Source organism: Trichechus manatus, unplaced genomic scaffold, assembly GCF_000243295.1.
Source record: "Trichechus manatus latirostris isolate Lorelei unplaced genomic scaffold, TriManLat1.0 scaffold00065, whole genome shotgun sequence".
NCBI classification, from domain to species: Eukaryota; Metazoa; Chordata; class Mammalia; order Sirenia; family Trichechidae; genus Trichechus; species Trichechus manatus.
Genome location: NW_004444001.1, coordinates 9154531 through 9171038, shown reverse-complemented (window position 1 = coordinate 9171038; position 16508 = coordinate 9154531). Strand labels below are relative to the sequence as shown.

General features: G+C 46.8%; 2 protein-coding genes across 4 annotated transcripts in view; one reads left to right on the top strand and one right to left on the bottom strand.

Annotated features, from left to right (window-relative positions):
• The window catches only part of GTPBP2 (GTP binding protein 2), a 10580-nt gene extending 1933 nt beyond the window's left edge, over positions 1 to 8647 (top strand). The window contains exons 1-12 of one of the 2 annotated variants that reach the window (XM_004379499.1): positions 7 to 211; positions 2813 to 2839; positions 3098 to 3282; positions 3664 to 3772; positions 3973 to 4170; positions 4470 to 4644; positions 4790 to 5009; positions 5458 to 5593; positions 5731 to 5789; positions 6382 to 6553; positions 6998 to 7162; positions 7376 to 8647. In XM_004379499.1, coding sequence (XP_004379556.1) covers positions 26 to 211; positions 2813 to 2839; positions 3098 to 3282; positions 3664 to 3772; positions 3973 to 4170; positions 4470 to 4644; positions 4790 to 5009; positions 5458 to 5593; positions 5731 to 5789; positions 6382 to 6553; positions 6998 to 7162; positions 7376 to 7552 — 1809 coding nt within the window. In that variant the 5' untranslated portion in view covers positions 7 to 25 and the 3' untranslated portion in view covers positions 7553 to 8647. Of the gene's footprint in view, positions 1 to 6; positions 212 to 2812; positions 2840 to 3097; positions 3283 to 3663; positions 3773 to 3972; positions 4171 to 4469; positions 4645 to 4789; positions 5010 to 5457; positions 5594 to 5730; positions 5790 to 6381; positions 6554 to 6997; positions 7163 to 7375 lie in introns of those variants that run through there. The other variant, XM_023734232.1, reaches the window with a different exon arrangement.
• A 2577-nt stretch (positions 8648 to 11224) lies between these two features.
• Positions 11225 to 16508, bottom strand: part of POLH (DNA polymerase eta) — a 34551-nt gene continuing 29267 nt past the window's right edge. For both annotated transcript variants that reach the window (XM_004379498.2, XM_012556451.2), the window contains 2 exons: positions 14738 to 14907; positions 11225 to 12859 (listed from right to left, as the gene is read on the bottom strand). In XM_004379498.2, the coding sequence (XP_004379555.1) occupies positions 11962 to 12859; positions 14738 to 14907 (1068 nt within the window). In that variant the 3' untranslated portion in view covers positions 11225 to 11961. The remainder of the gene's footprint in view (positions 12860 to 14737; positions 14908 to 16508) is intronic.

Genomic DNA, 16508 nt, shown 5'->3' with positions numbered 1-16508 from the left:
GGCGGGGGGCTGGCGGCAGCGGCGGATGGACTCGCGGGTATCGGAGCTGTTCGGCGGCTGCTGCCGGCCCGGAGGGGGCCCGGCCGTGGGCGGAACCCTCAAGGCTAGGGGGGCCGGCGGCAGCAGCAGCTGCGGGGGCCCGAAGGGGAAGAAGAAGAACGGAAGGAACAGAGGGGGCAAAGCCAACAACCCCCCGTACCTGCCCCCCGAGGTGAGCATCTGAGAAGTGGCGGGGTGAGAGCAAACCACTCCTTCCGGTCCCGGGACCCCAAGGAGGAGGGACAGAGAATAAATACTCTCTTCCGGTGTCAAGACCCCAGGGAAGAGGGGCGGGAGAGGGGTCCCCCTCCTTCCGGTCCCAGGACCCCAGGGAGGAGGGACGGAGAGACTGGATTTCCCATCCGGTGTCCCGAACTCCCCTAGGAGGAGAAGTGGGGAGAGGGGATCCCTCCTCCTATCCCCTTGGGAAGAGCAGAATAGAACGCCCTGGCCCCCTTCCTGTGCTGCGACAGGTGAAGGGAGATTGCATCCTGGGATGAGAAGGTAGGCAGAGTAACCACTGCTTTTTCCAAACTTGTTCCACAGTGTGGAGGGAAGTTCCCAGGAAAAGAGCAATATGTTCTCTCTCTATTCTCCAGTACACATACACATTCAACCAGAGGAACCGTGAGACTTAACCCTCTCACCCTTTGCTTGTCTTATGAGGGGGTGGGGACAGAGAAGAGTACCTCCACACGGTTGTCTTGTCTATATCAGAGGCACAGAATAACTGTTCCCTTGTTCCTCTTAGACCAGAGCCCTGGTGGCACAGTGGTTAAGAGCTTGGCTGCTAACCAAGAGGTCAGCAGTTCGAATCCACCAGCTGCTCTTTGGAAACCCTGTAAGGCAGTTCTGCGCTGTCCTGTAGGGTCTCTGTGAGTCGGAATCAACTCGACAGCAACAAGTTTTTTGGTTTTTGTCCCTCTTAGGAAAGGAAGACCTAGGGGAGGAACCTATCCCAGGGGTTATCAAACTTTAGCATGCATCAGAATCTCCTGGTTTGCTGGGTCACTCGTCTAGAATTTCTGATTTCAGTAGGTCCTGGGTTGGCCTGAGATTTTGCATTTATTACAAGTTCCCAGATGATGCTGATGCTGCTTGTCCTGGGACCACGCTTTTAGGACCGCTGGAGCCTTGGTGGCACAGTGGTTAAGAACTAAGCTGCTAACCAAAATGTTGACAGTTCAAATCCACCAGCCGCTCCTTGGAAACCCTGTAGGGCAGTTCTACTCTGTTCTGTAGGGTTGCTATGAGTCACAATCGACTCAACGGCAAAAGGTTTTTTTTCGTTTTGTTTTTTTTGAGGGAGAGCCTATTCTATCATTCCTGTACTTTTCTGAAGTCACTCATCCTATTTTCCAAGCCCAGCAAATTGCTAAAAAGGTTTCTAGAGCGTCTTTGTTGATGGGAAAAGATCTCCCTTACACTCCATGAGGTGGAGATTATGGGTGAAGACCTGTCAGAGCCTGGAAGCCAAAGGGCTGAGAAAGGATGGAATGATAACAGAAAGGGAAGAGGAAACTAAAACGGCCAGGGAGGAGGAGTACAGAAATTCAGGACTGACAGAATAGGTAAATCGACAGACACAGAAGATAGATTAGTGGTTGTCTGGGTCCAGGGAGGGGCGCAGGGGAATAAGGTGTGACTCCTGGTGGGTATGGAGTTTCTTTTTGGGATGATGAAAATTTTCTGGAATTAGATGATGGTTGTACAACCTTGTGAATATACTAAAACTCATTACATAGTACACTTTAAAAGAGTGAATTTTATGGTATGTGAAATATGTCTCAATTTTGTAAAATGCCCCCACCAAAGTAAAGAAAAGAAATGCGGGACAGAGGCAAGGATCCTCCAGACCGTTGGGGAGGTAAAGCAGAGGGAGGAGAGTGAGCTTCAGACTTTCTTCCTGGTCTTTGGGATCATTCTCCCTTGAATTGTAGGGTCTTGGAGAAAGAGGTTCCTGGATCATGGAGCCCAAACCCTCTCCCCTCCTTAGCCTCACCCCATATCTCCTTGCACCTGAGAGGGGAAGCCTCAGACAACAAGATGCTTCTGTGATGGGTCATCTGATTTAGGGAGGAGGTAGAAGAGATTGTGGGGTGGATTCAGGATTTTACCTCAAATGAGGCACCAGGATTATGGGACCTGAGGTAAAAGCCATTGTGAGTCTGGTTTTATGGAGTCTCTCCCCCTCATTATATTTCCTAAGTTTCTTCTGTTCATCTCAGCCCCAGCTTTGGAGCCCTGATCCTCTTTCACCTGGAATTCTCTTTCACTGTGCTTGTAGTGACCAGTGCTGAGCTCACCCTTTGGCCACGGTCCAGAACTTCTTGCAACCTCTTACTCTTGATGACATCAGCTGAGAGGGGCGGGCAGGAAGGAAGCAGTGTCTCCCAGACCAGTGGCAAAGAAAGGCCTCAGCAATCTGGGCACAGAGACTTCTGGGGACAGCAGTTTGAGGCTCTGGGGAGAAGGAAGGGGTGATCTGGGATCTGGGAAGAACATGTGGCCAGTAGTTGAAGAAAGGAGGGACTTGGGGTTCTGTTCCTGGCTCAGTAGGTGACTCACTGTGTCCTTAGAGGCATTTCCTTTGGCCACGTTGGGGCTGAATAAAGGGCTTGTCTGCCTCTGCCCTTTGTCAGGTACCTGCTTTGGCAGGTGCCCCGGGGCTTCCTGCTGTCTCAAGATAGCTGCCTGGGCCCCAGTGGAAATTGGAAGGTAGGGGTTGAGTCCAGATTGTGTGTGGTAAAAATTGCTACCTGTTTCTTTTCAGGCTGAAGATGGAAACATCGAGTATAAAGTGAGTCTTAGGCTGGGGAGGGCCAAAGGGATGGGGTAGGTTGTTCTTGCGAGCATGGGATGATTTCTTTGATCTATAGCAATTTAGGGATGTGGTTCAGAGTAAGGGCTTTGTACCTCATTCTGTTGGAAGGGGTCAGGGACAAGGGGGTTTTGGCGGGGAGGGTCCTGGTCCTCTTTCCAGGGCAAATGGGGAGGATGTGGGCTCGGGAGGAACACTTCTGGTTTCACCTTCTCATGATGCCCTACCTGCCCTAAGCTGAAGCTGGTGAATCCATCCCAGTACCGCTTTGAGCACCTGGTGACACAGATGAAGTGGCGGCTCCAGGAGGGCCGCGGTGAGGCTGTCTACCAGATTGGGGTGGAGGACAATGGGCTGCTGGTGGGGCTGGCTGAGGAGGAGATGCGGGCCTCCCTCAAGACCCTGCACCGGATGGCAGAAAAGTATGCTTCCCTTTCCCCCTCGGCTTTCTCTTACCTAACTCTGGGGAGGGCCCAGGCACACCCAGTCCCCTAGGACCTGTGGAGCCAAGGTGGGACTTTCCTTCTGCTGCCTTCTCTTGGCAAAGGGCTGAAGAAGGGAGGGTTAGTGTTCTGAGCTCTCTTCATTGGACCTAAAGTTTTTTGCTCCTTGAGTTAAGATTTTTTTGTTGTTTTTTTTTTTTAAACAGAGCTGTGGATCTGGGATGGATTGGAGGGGGTTGGGACATAAAATAAGGTGTTGTGGGAGCTCTGTGGGAAGAATGGGAAGGCCAGTGGTCCAGAGCCAGGCTGGGACAGGGGGACTATTGGTGTGGTATGGCAACTATGGCCTTGCTGTGACAGGGTTGGGGCAGACATCACCGTTCTCCGGGAGCGAGAAGTGGATTATGATAGCGACACGCCCCGGAAGATCACTGAGGTGCTGGTACGAAAGGTCCCTGATAACCAACAGGTGAAGCACACATCCTTCCCTGCCCCCCCACACCCATGTTCCCTGGGAGGGCCCTGTGGTGGCAGACTCTCCCCTGGCCTGGGATCCTGGGGGTGTCCAGTTCATCGCTTGCTCCCCAGAGGGCATCACTGCCATTGCCCTAACCCCCTGAGGAGAGAGGTGAGGCATTGGAGCCCTTACCCCTGGCAATTCGTTCACAGTTCCTAGACCTCCGTGTGGCCGTCCTGGGGAATGTGGACTCAGGGAAGTCGACTCTGCTTGGAGTCCTGACCCAGGGAGAGCTGGACAATGGGCGGGGCCGGGCCCGGCTCAACCTTTTCCGCCACCTGCATGAGATTCAATCTGGCCGAACCTCCAGCATCAGCTTCGAGATCCTGGGCTTTAACAGCAAGGGAGAGGTGCATGCGGTCAATGGGACCCAGTGGGGCCAGCCTCTGAGGATGGGATGGTAGCAGTGAAGGACAGAGGCTAGGGGCATAGAGTGGAGACTTCAGAGAAGTATAGATGAAGGCCCTGAGTGGACTGTGAACAAGCTCTATCCCTCTTAGAAAACAAATGGGGAAACAACTGAATTAAACCAGAAATGGGGCTAAGGGTTAAGAAGCAGGGTCACCCAGGGACTGGTTTAGGTCCCGGCAACTCTTAAAGGGTTGGGGAGACTGGCAGTGGGCACTGAGAGCCTTGGGCTCTGGGCCAGGTGGTGAATTACAGTGACTCACGGACAGCAGAAGAGATCTGTGAGAGCAGCTCCAAGATGATCACCTTCATCGACCTGGCAGGCCACCACAAGTACCTGCACACCACCATCTTTGGCCTCACCTCATACTGCCCTGACTGTGCCCTCCTCCTCGTCAGTGCTAACACTGGGATTGGTACGAGGCATGGGGGCAATGATGTGGCTGGGGTGGGGATGGGAGGTGTTGACTCTCTCAGATCTGGGAGACAGACCGACCCTCTTCTTCCCTTTCCTCCCTTCCACATTCTCTTCTCTTCTGCTGCCTGCCTTCTCTGAGGCAGCTGGCACCACAAGGGAACATCTGGGGCTGGCCCTGGCCCTGAAAGTGCCCTTCTTCATCGTGGTCAGCAAGGTGGATCTCTGTGCCAAGACCACAGTGGAGAGGACGGTACGCCAGCTGGAGCGGGTCCTCAAACAGCCTGGCTGCCACAAAGTCCCCATGTTAGTCACCTCTGAGGATGATGCTGTCACTGCTGCCCAGCAATTTGCCCAGTCACCCAAGTAAGCCTGCCTCACCCCAGAGCCTGACCCACAGGGAAGGCTGCTACAAGGGCCCAATGCCCAGGAACTTGGTATCCCATCCCCAGGGCCAGACCATTTCTTGGTTCTGTGGTTCTTCAGCTTGGGATCGTAGGAGGGAGTCTTTGCTGAAGTACTTCAGCACCCCCCTGTCCAGCCCTCACTTTGAGCCAGCCTGGAGGTTTGCAGATACTCTGTGACACTGGGGACAAAGTGATATACCAGGCATTCACCACCTCCTTTATGCTCTGGATGGGCTTCATGTGCTGGCTCACAGAAACTGAGCTCAGAGCTTCCATGGAGGTTAACAGGTAGAAGAGAAGGGCCCTCAGCCATCCAGAGAGAAGCTCATCTTCCCATGTGTGGGGCCCTGGCCTCTGCCTCCTGTTGAGACTTTCCTCATCTGTCCATTCCATGCCTCCCTTTACAGTGTCACCCCTATCTTCACACTGTCCAGCGTGTCTGGAGAAAGTCTGGACCTCCTCAAAGTCTTTCTCAACATCCTGCCACCACTCACCAACAGCAAAGAGCAAGAGGAACTCATGCAGCAGCTGACAGAGTTCCAGGTAGTAGGCCACCTGAACAGTCAGTGGGTTGGGGAACAAGAAGGGGCTAGTTCTGACTGAGCCCAGAGTCTGTTTAGAGACCTTGGACCTGCCAGCCCTACTTGGAGGTCCACTGATGGGGTCTTCTTTGACTTTAGGTGGATGAAATCTACACAGTACCAGAGGTGGGGACTGTTGTTGGAGGGACACTTTCCAGGTGAATTGTCTTGCTTGCTACCCATCCAATTCAGCTCTCACATACTCATACTCATGAAGACATGGCCCAAAGGAGGAGACCTTGGAATTGAACAGAGCCCATTTAAATGATGTACTTGTTTGCTGATTAGGTTTTCACTATCAGAAAAGCTAGAGAAAGCTAGTCTGTTGGCTTATGAAGGAAGAAACAGTATTGTTGTTTATTGGGCATCTCCAGGCCCTACGGGGTAGTGTGTGGATCTTGGGCCCCAGGAAGAAAACTGGAGTGTATTCACCTGACTTCATCTCAAAGTGGGGACGATGAGAGGTCTCTTTAAGATTCCAAAGCAGAGGATGAAACCAAGGGGATAACTTGGTCCTTCAGGGGTCAGGTCTTCAGTGTTGTCTAACCAGCTGCTACCTCTCTGCCTTCAGAGTCTGAACTCTGGACTGAGGCATAGCAGTCACCCCCCGACCTCCAAGTCTGAATTTAGGATCCCTTCCCCAACCTTAGGGATCAACCATAGAAAGAAAGGAATGCTCTGGGTGACCCTGAGCAGGGAAGTAGACAGGGGCCTAGGCTGACACTGTACCACCTGCCCTCTGGGCTGCAGTGGGATTTGCCGCGAGGGGGACCAGCTGGTGGTGGGCCCCACAGACGATGGCTGCTTCCTGGAGCTGAGAGTATGCAGCATTCAGCGCAACCGCTCTGCCTGTCGTGTGCTGCGAGCTGGTCAGGCTGCTACGTTGGCCCTTGGGGACTTTGACCGTGCACTGCTTCGCAAGGTGAGGTGGGTGGGTGAATGGGAGAGGGAACATCAAGAGAAGTGCCTAGGAGGTAGGCTACTGAGTGAGGAGCACCTAAGGTGCTTCAGAGAAGCTCAAAGGAAACATGGTCTCTGGCCCAAGAAGCTTTTGGTCTGGTTATACAGACTATCTGTGTATGAAAAGAGAATACTCAAAGTGGCAGAAAACTAAATATGAATTGTGGTACAACTTGAGTGTCCAAGACCCTAACAATACAAAGCACTAGAAGGGTTAGAGGACATGGGAGGTGGGTAAGGAAAGATTCCCTCTACAAGGAGAGGTTGAGTATTTCCTTCTGAGGTCTTGTTTGGAGTCCTAGAGGAAGAAGAAATTCAGGTGCTGTAAAAGGGTATGGGGTGGACGGGGAGGGAGAGTCTAACACTATGTCTGTCCTTTCTGGGCTTGGGGGCCATGCCTCCGCAGGGCATGGTGATGGTGAGCCCCGAGATGAATCCCACCATCTGCTCAGTGTTCGAGGCAGAGATAGTCCTACTCTTCCATGCCACCACCTTCCGGCGAGGCTTCCAGGTGACAGTACATGTTGGCAACGTACGTCAGACAGCAGTGGTGGAAAAGATCCATGCCAAGGTGAGAGGGACCCAGCCATGCCCCCATTTCTTTGGGGAAAAGACAGTATTTTCCTGCCTGGGAGGCCTGGCCCCAGACTTGCAGAGAATTCCCTGATTCCACAAAGAGAACACAGCCCCACTTAGGGTGGGTAGAAGCCCAATAGGCCCCCTGAGGGTGGAAAGCCACGACTGGTAAAGAATGGGATGGCCAGTGACCGCATATCTGCTGCAGGACAAGCTGCGGACAGGGGAGAAGGCAGTGGTACGTTTCCGCTTCCTGAAACACCCAGAGTACCTGAAGGTGGGCGCCAAGCTGCTGTTCCGGGAGGGTGTCACCAAGGGCATCGGCCATGTCACTGATGTGCAAGCCATTGCAGCAGGAGAGGCCCAGGCCAACATGGGCTTCTGAGCTCCCCCAGGCAGGGACAGTTCTATTGCCGTCCCTACAATATACGAGGTGGCTTCTGGCCATGCTGCCCTCTGTTGGCGGCTTTGTGTGTTAATAGGCTAGGGAGAAAGGGGTGCTCTCTGCCACTTGCTCCCTACCACCTTTCTGGAGCGGTGTCAAGCTTGGTGTGGCCAAGGGAGGGGCAGTTCGAGGGAGAAGAAAGGAGCATTCAGGGCAGTGCTCAGCAGCTGTGAGCCCACCTGGTTGACTCATCAACCCTGACAACCCCATGGCCTGTCTACTGGAGGGAGCTGACCGTGGCCACCTTAGGACTGAGCGTGATCCACCGTTATGGTCCCTGCACTTCAGGAATTTTCACAACTAGGGGTGGTCCTTGAAAGCACTCCTTTTTCTATACCTCTTCTCAAGGCCATGTAAGTTGCCCATCACTACCTGACTTGGACAAAAGAAATCTGCTCCTGGCCACCTGGTGGCCCAGGGTCTGAAGAAATGGCACAGGGACAGTGAATGGCAGTGCTCCCACCCTGTGCTGCGGCCTGAGGCCTGTTTCTCAGCTTTATCGCCTTCTTCACTCAAGGGCCATTTCCCCAGTTCCTCCTCTCACAGGCCCCACAGGTGCTATTTGTTGTGCTGGCCCAAGCGTGGGGCTGCCAAGCTAAGGCTCGGCATACCAAAGGTCAGCTGCATGTCAGTCAGTTTTGTCCCTTATTCTGCAGTGTTCTGTTGGTTTTAATGCTGGATCAAATCATATGTTTTACTTTCCCAGACTAGTGGCTGGGGATCTGACCCACAGCTCCCCGACTTGCCACTCTTTCCCCTCCCTTCCTACACCCACAAAGTCCTCTCACTTTACTAATTTGCAGTGACCATCCCCTTCCCTCTGTTGCAGGGAACCAGGAGGAAAGGGAGAGCTGTTGCCATATTTCCTACTGTTTAGGGCATGGACTCCCTCTTTTCCCTTTGTTAGTGTCCTGGGTTCCCATGGACTCAGGGATTTGTTGGTTGAGGTTTCTCTGCATATATATATATTACATATATATATTATATATATATATTGTACAGAATAAAAATGTTTTATTGGATACACTGTGCTTATGCTTAAGATACAGACTTAGCCTCCAGAGCTAGATTCCTCTCCAGGAGTAGGTAGAGACAAGTGAAACTCCAACATTGCTGACCCTTGAATGTGGAAATGTCATCTGACATAGGATCAGTGTTCCAGTATTGTAACCAAGCGTTCTGGCCTGTTCTGCATAGTTCCTTGAGCTAGCAGAGTAGAAAGTGAAATTTACCCTTGTCGGCTGAAATAGGTAGCTACCCTACAATAAGGAGCCCTCCACTGTACCCTGAAACTAATGCTGTCAAGAGATTTTGAGATTAGAGGGCCAGCTGCTTAAGGAAGAGTAGAATTTAGGGACAAATGGTAATTTGGCTCTTCACGCTTTCCCTAGCAATGACAAGTAGCCTGAAGTGAGGTTTATATACCCTAAACTGGATTCTTGGAGCTGCTAGGGCCACCTGGCCAAATTTTAGTCCCTCTTCCTGTTTCAGAGTATCTGATTATCACATTTTATAGGTATGAAGTCAACTGAAAAAAAAAAAAGAAAAAGGACTTGGCAAAAGAAATTTAATGATAAATGGGTCCCAAGGTCCCATGTGGCATTCTGCCTCCAAGGTATTAGTAGTAGCCTCCCTACCACTCAGGCTCAGCTGCTTTTTAAAATATCAGTGGTTTAACTTGCTACTAAGAAGCCTGTGGTTGAAAAACTTCTTCCAGTGTTGGAACTAAAAGCTCTCTACTTCCTTCTGTACTGTTGCTGATAAACAACTGTGAAGAAGGAAAGGTTACAGTCAGCAAAAAGGCACTATAGCTTTTACCTAACACTGACCTTTGAATGGGCAGAGTTGCTGTCTCCAAGAAAATGGAAGGTGTGCTGCTGGTCTTTTTCTTTACTGGTCACCCACTAGCCAGCATCTCCTTGCCACACACACACTACCAGTCTCTAGAAGTCCAGTGAAACCTAGGTTTCTGCTATATTACTTTTCTACATGACTCCTTCATTTCCAGGAACAGGAATAGAAAGAAGTGGAGAAACTTGTCAATCCAACATGCTCAACTTGATCTGTATAGCACCCAAAAGAGATGAATGCTTCATCCAAGGTTTCTGTTTTTTAAATACTCATCTTTTCCCTGAGTTAAGAAAAAAGAAACTGGAAAATCAACATCTCTGTACTTAACGAGACATCTCCTGGAACTAGGGAGCCACTTTCTTAGATTTATGAACATTTAGGAGGATAAAAAATTGTATAAGGCAAGCCCCAAGGAGTTATTGTTTCAGTTCTGGTAATCAGATCTAAAATTTTTCACTATATGCATTCATTCAGTGAGTATCAATCACTTATTATGTGCAAGGCACTGTGAAGAATTCTTCAAGAAGCTACAAATGTAGTAGGGAAAAGGCCATGTACACTACTCATTTTTATTACATATTTAAAATTACATTTCCATAAAAGTAGAATACATATTTGGAGGAAGAAATAGTTTCCTGCTGGACCCAGTGGTTTTCAAACTTTTCCCCCTTCTTCAAATGAAACACAAATACCGCCCCCGCCCCCCATTTATAAATTAGCTAAAAAGTAGAGGTTGGTTTGTGTATATGTATGAGAGAGTGGATATGTACACCATTTTCCCTTCCTACTTACTCTCCCTACCACTCAGCTTAGTTCACCTTTAGCTGGGTTCTCTGTGTAATTCCCAGTTTCCCATCAGGTGCCATGTCAGAAAAGCCAAAAGAGCTGACTTCCTATACATAAGAACAGAGATTAAGAATACAGTACTGTCAGTATTGGACAAGTTGAAAGAGCTATAGTAATTAATTTAAAATAATGAATTAAAAACCCTAAGTTCACACTTCAGTAAGGAAGAAATGAATAGGTCCCATCTCCTTACAACATGCCAGTGACCCTAAAGGCCCAAGCACTTACCTCTTCAATTTGTACTTTAGAATTTAAGGAAATGCCATTGCCCTCTACAAGTCTGGCCTTTGGTGTCCTCTAGATCAGTACTTCCCAAACTTTCAGATGCACGCTAATCACCTGGGGGATCTTGTTAATATGTAGATTCTGATTCTGTTCCGGGTGAGGCTAAGACTTTCTAACAAGCTCTCTGGTGATGCTGATGCTGCTTTCCTCAAATCACACTTGGAGTAGCAAGGTTCTAGAGGTGGTTAGTTTTGATCATGGCTTACCCAATCAAAACAGTTTCTGAACTGGTTCAATGGCAATCTCATTCTACATTAGAATAAAATACAAGAGACAGAAGGGCCAACAGCTAAGACTGTAGCCATAATAGGGTTTGTTGTTAGGTGCTGTTGAGTCAGTTTTCCACTCATAGAGACCCTATGTGACAGAGCAGAACTGTCCTATAGGGTTTTCTTGGCTGTAATCTTTACTGAAGGAGCCCTGGTAGCACAACGGTTAAGCGCTCGACTGCTAACTGAAAGGTGGTGTTCAAACCTACCTAGCGGTTCCATGGGAGAAAAGACCTGGCAGTTTGCTCCTGTAAAGATTACAGCCTAGGAAACCCTATGGGGCAGTTCTTCTCTGTCACATGGGGTAGCTATGAGTTGAAAATTGACTCAGTGTCACCTAACAACAACAATCTTCACGGAAGCAGATCGATCGCCAGGTCTTTTTTCTCGGAGTCGCTGGGTTCAAATTGCCAACCTTTCAGTTAGCAGCCCAACACTTAACCATTGTACCACCAAGGCCCCTTTATAATAGGGTTTACTTGCATGAAATTCAGTATTTGAGTAGCTTTTGTGTACGGAGCCCTGCCCTAAACTACTTACCTATCACTCCCTCCCATTCTCCAACTGAAAATATGGAGTTTGCGTCAAAGTATTATCTGAACTGCTCCTGTAATACAGCTGATGAGAAACTTTAAAAAAAAAATTTTTTTTTTTTTTACCTCGTTCCTTCTCTATGCCATCTTTAAGCTAGGCACTTTACATTATTTCTAATCTTCCATAATCTATAAAGTATACTCAATTTTACAGATGAGCAAAGTGACCTGCTCAAGGCCATATTCAGAGGCAGAGTGAGGTATAGAACCATGTGTCTCAGGCTCCCGGTCCCACACACTTTTTACTATGACACTGCCTTCCTAAACTCGAAAGATTAAAAATTCAAAGTAGTATCTCTGGAAGATGAATTTTTATATCTCTATTGGCGATGGGATTAGAATCCATGCCTGTGAAGAGATGGGAGCCTTAACACAGCACCTAACTGGATTATTTTTCTTATTAAAAACTTCATAAAGTTATAGATTTCCTTGAAAAGTGAACATATTTCCATCTTCCAGGTTACAGATAAAATGTTAACACCTTGTAGCAGGCTTGAGGGCTACACTAGTGTGTTAATGGTTTAAAAAATGATTCCAGTGTCTGCATGCCCTCAGGCCTAGGCCGTTTGTTACTGGAGGCCAAAGGGCTCTTAGGATTTCTTTTGCCTTGAGGAGAAATGGCAGGAACAACGTGGGGCTTTGGAGAGAGGGGCTGCAAAAAGGATTTCTGCAACTCCAATGCAAAATGATAGTCTGTATGTTCTGGCATCTCCCACACTGGTACCAGGGAGCCACACTTCTCACAGGACACTTGGTCTTCAGCATCCAGAAGACTTGGAGTAGTAGCTGCCTTTTGAGCCACATCCAAAGCAGACTTGGAGGATAAAGAAGCAAGCCTGCTTGAGCTGCTCTGGGCCAAAGCCATCACTGCAGGAGTAGCTTTAGAGGATTCTGGTTTCAACACCTCTTCACAAGCGTGGGCACAATCTGGATTCCCTGTCGGAAAATGGTCTGGTAGCCCTTTAGGGTTGGACCATGGATTTTGTGGAGGAAAGGAAACTGAAGGATTATTAAGCTGTTTCTGCTTTAGGGCTTCCAGACTTTTCTGCTTAAAGAAGGGCTGAATTCCTTTAGTATGACTGGCTTGGAAAGGCAGTGAGGGTTTGGATGGTGACTTGGCCATGGGGGCCTGGGTAGTGGCAATAAAAGATGAAAGTGAAGCTTCTTTGACTTTCTGCTTTTCTGCAGCTTTTTGGAAGAATGATTCCAGAGAACTGGTTGCTTTCTTGGTGGGTGTCACTGATGGGCCACTTCCCTGGGTCTTAGCTTCTGAACTGGTAACTGGCACCTTTGGCAGAGAACTTGGGTCACTGCTCAAGAAGATGGTGATGTCTGTGCAAGATGAAGGGGCAGAGGCAGAGAATTTGGTAGCACAGAGGAAAAGCATTGTGAGGGGAGGAGACCTGTACAGAAAGTAAAGGAACAAGAAGATTAGCAACAGGTCACTATTTCAGAGTTTAGGACAGATTTCAATTTGTAAATGATTGAGATTCGGGTTCTTCCACAAGAGGAAACTGTTATGTACTACAGTGGTTCTCAAACTTTAATGTGTATCTAATTGCTAACAGATTGAGTAGATCTGGGGTGGGCAGAGAATTTGTGTAACAAGTTCTTAGGTAATGCTGATAGTCTGGTATTGCAACTTTGAGAATCACTGACTTAGTGAACACCTACCTCAAGTAATATGGATCCCCTGACAGCTGGGTATTATTTTTTTTATAAGTTAGTGCTATAGAGCTGCTACAGTTGAGGTTGGGAGCCAAACATCTTCATTCAAGGCAACAGAGAAGCTTTAGAATATTTAGACTGGAAAGACTCTTGAAAATCTTTTTACTCATGCCCGTTTAAAAACAGGGCACTACCTAACCAATCCCTGACAGATTTTCTACTCTGGAATTTGTAGAGAATAAAATTCTACAACTGCTTTTGGTTACCCATGCTAGTGTCTCAGAACCATTTCAAGAAACTGCTGTCAAAGTTCCTGATTATGTCAATTACCCAAATAAATTTTCACATGAGCTGAATTTCGGAAGAGAAAACGTGCTTCTGTATACAGATTAGTCCTTCAATGAGGGGAATAGTAAATGCTATTTTAAAATTATGACTGTCTCACTATCCTTAGGGTTCATGCCTTAGGACAGTCTTAAAGCAGGTAATTTTGGTGCTTCCTTGTCAATAAATTTCATGCTTTTGGTGAGTAGTATTCTAGACAGTCATTAGTAAGTTTTCAAATAAGCCTTCATATGAACACAGTATTACAGTTATCACTTTTTAATATCTGAAAGATACAGTGGAAAGTAAAAGTTAAGTAAATTATTCTAAATAGAGAACAGAGACTCTAAAACTTCAGAGACCCTATCATATTGTAGAGGTTTGTACATATAATAGTAGTGCCAATAAATTTATATAAGCAATAATTTAGGTGGTTAACTAAACTTTAATTTTGATAACATTCAATATAGATCTTTTCAGTTTAGTGGTGGTGTTGTGTGCCATTGAATCAATTCTGACTCCTAGCGACCCTGTATGACAGAGTAGAACTGCCCCATAGAGTTTCCTAGGTTGTGATCTTTATGGAAACAGATCACCAGGTCTTTTCTCCTGTGAAGCCGCTGGTGGGTTCGAACTGCTGACCTTCTTAGTAGCTGAGCATTTAACCATTATGCTACCAGGGTTCCTTTTTCAATTTAATAGGCTATGTTAGATAAGCAAAGGATTCCAGTTGTGAAAATCATTAATACCTGCAGAGTAAATGAACACACTCCAAAAAGAGACTTTTTCATATATTTGATTATATGTCGTAAGCAATTGAAGCAGAATTTATTAATGAATATGACATTTGTATAACACCAGTGGAGCTTATAACAGTGTTGGGATGTTAGAGATTATCAAGATGGTTTTAAAACAGGACAATCAAGTAGTTGAGACAAGTTCCCAAGTATATTCTTGAGTGCTGTACTCCAAGTGCAAGGGGCCATTCCTCTAACTATAGCAGGCTGATATAGGCAGGAGTAGTCTTGGTTAACTCTGCCTTCTAACCTAGCCCTGGGAACTGGAATGCACCAAATGTCAGGCAAGAAAGTTGCAGCTGAGCTGCCTTGTTTCTAGACTTGCAACTGTGTTTTTCCCTTAGTAAATGACCAATTCCCCTGTGCAACAGGTGTTGCTAGCCAGAGTCACAAAGAGCTAACCCCAGCTGGAAGAGCTCAGACACCTACTAATTTTAGAGCTAAGATGGGGTATAAGTCTCTTCCGAGAAGGCAAGCTAGAAGAGAACTCACCATTCAGTTTGTATTCCAGAAGCATTATAGTTCCTGATGACAGCAAATGCATCATGGCTCATCTTGTGAGCATCATAGTGAGTAAGGGCACAACAGCGGCGCAGGCTGCTGAGACGTCTGTCTCCTTGTACACGAATGCTCACAGTCAACTGGGTGGCTACCCTGTCATTCTGTGGGTGGAAAAGGATTGAGATCAGAACTAAAGTTAACATGAGCATCTGGATTTTATATGCTGAACTGCATGAAAGGAAATGAAAAGAACCAGGGTGATAGAATGGTTTGAAACAGTAAGTTTAAAAGTCAAGAGGGAAGCTGTTTATTCTAGCATTTATTCATATAAATTACAAATACATACTGAGTACCTATTATGCATAAGACACTAGATTAGGTTACTGTGAGGGATGTACCCTTCTGCCTTCATATACCTTATATACTAATAGTATAGATTCTATACTATAGACTTTTTTTTTTTTTAAATAAATCTGATTACATGATTCCACAAAATTTTTGTGCTATTTCTGGGTGTAAAAAGTAATTGGAGAAGATATAATGTGGGTGATGGAGTATTAGGATATCTAGGATATTTTGACAATTGATGGGAACAGGACAGAATAATTGAAAATGGGACTCTCCTGTATGTTTTTTTGTGGTGTATAAGTGAGAAGACTATAACAGATACCTACAATACTATATTCTATTTTGTGACTGAAGGAAGTGTTTTTAAGTAATTGTCTGAAAGGAAGATCCAAGGTAGGATGTCAAGATTCAGAAACTATCAGTAGATTTATTCTATAATCTTTTCTTTTTTTGTTCTATGATGCTCTTACGCTTAATAAGAATAAAATTTTCCAGTAGCACCCCCTTACCACCCGTTTATAGAAGATACAGTGTAGTGAGTCTGCCTCTAGAGAACAAGATCAGTGATTCACTTTTCAGTAAACTCTAGGCATGTGAATACTGTGATTCCCAGCAAACTGAGAAATAAAGAGGCAGAAATAATGTGAAAAGTCTACATAGGGACTGCTCTGACCAGGATCACAACAGAGGGTTCTGGACAGAGCTGGAGAAGGATGTAGAGCATAATTCTAACTCACAAAAAAAAAGACCAGATTTACTGGCCTAAAGGAGACTGAAGAAACCTCGAGAGTACGGCCCCCAGACACCCTTTTAGCTCAGTGGTGAAGCCACCTCCGACGTTCACTGTTTAGCCTGGGAGTGGACAGACCCGTAAAACCAAATGAGACTAACGAGGTACAGGAGTCCAGTGACAAGGGCCAGAAGGCAGAAGGGGACAAGGAAGCTGGTGATAGGGAACCCAAGGTTGAGTAAGGATATTGTTGATGTGTTGTGAGATTGTTAACCATTGTCATAGGGCAACATTTGTAGTAACTGTTAAATGAGAAACTATTTTGTTCTGTAAGCCTTCACCTTAAGTGAGAATAACAGCACAATTGGAAGAGCATTGTCAATGTCACTGAACTGTGCATGTAGAAATTTTTGAAACGGTGTATCTTTGGCTATGCGTAGTTTCACCAAAAAAAAAGGTTGAGAAGTTAGAGGGTTAATATGTTGTGGGGTTGTTAACCAATGTCATAAAACAACATGTGTACTACTGTTTCATGAGAAACTATTTGTTCTGTAAGCCTTCACCTGAAGTACAATAAAATATAAAAAAAAAAGAATTACAAAAAAAAAAAAACTACATAGGGATTCCCTCAAAATCAAAAGATGCTAGTAAGAAGAAATAGCCTTAAGGCAGGGGAGAGGAGAG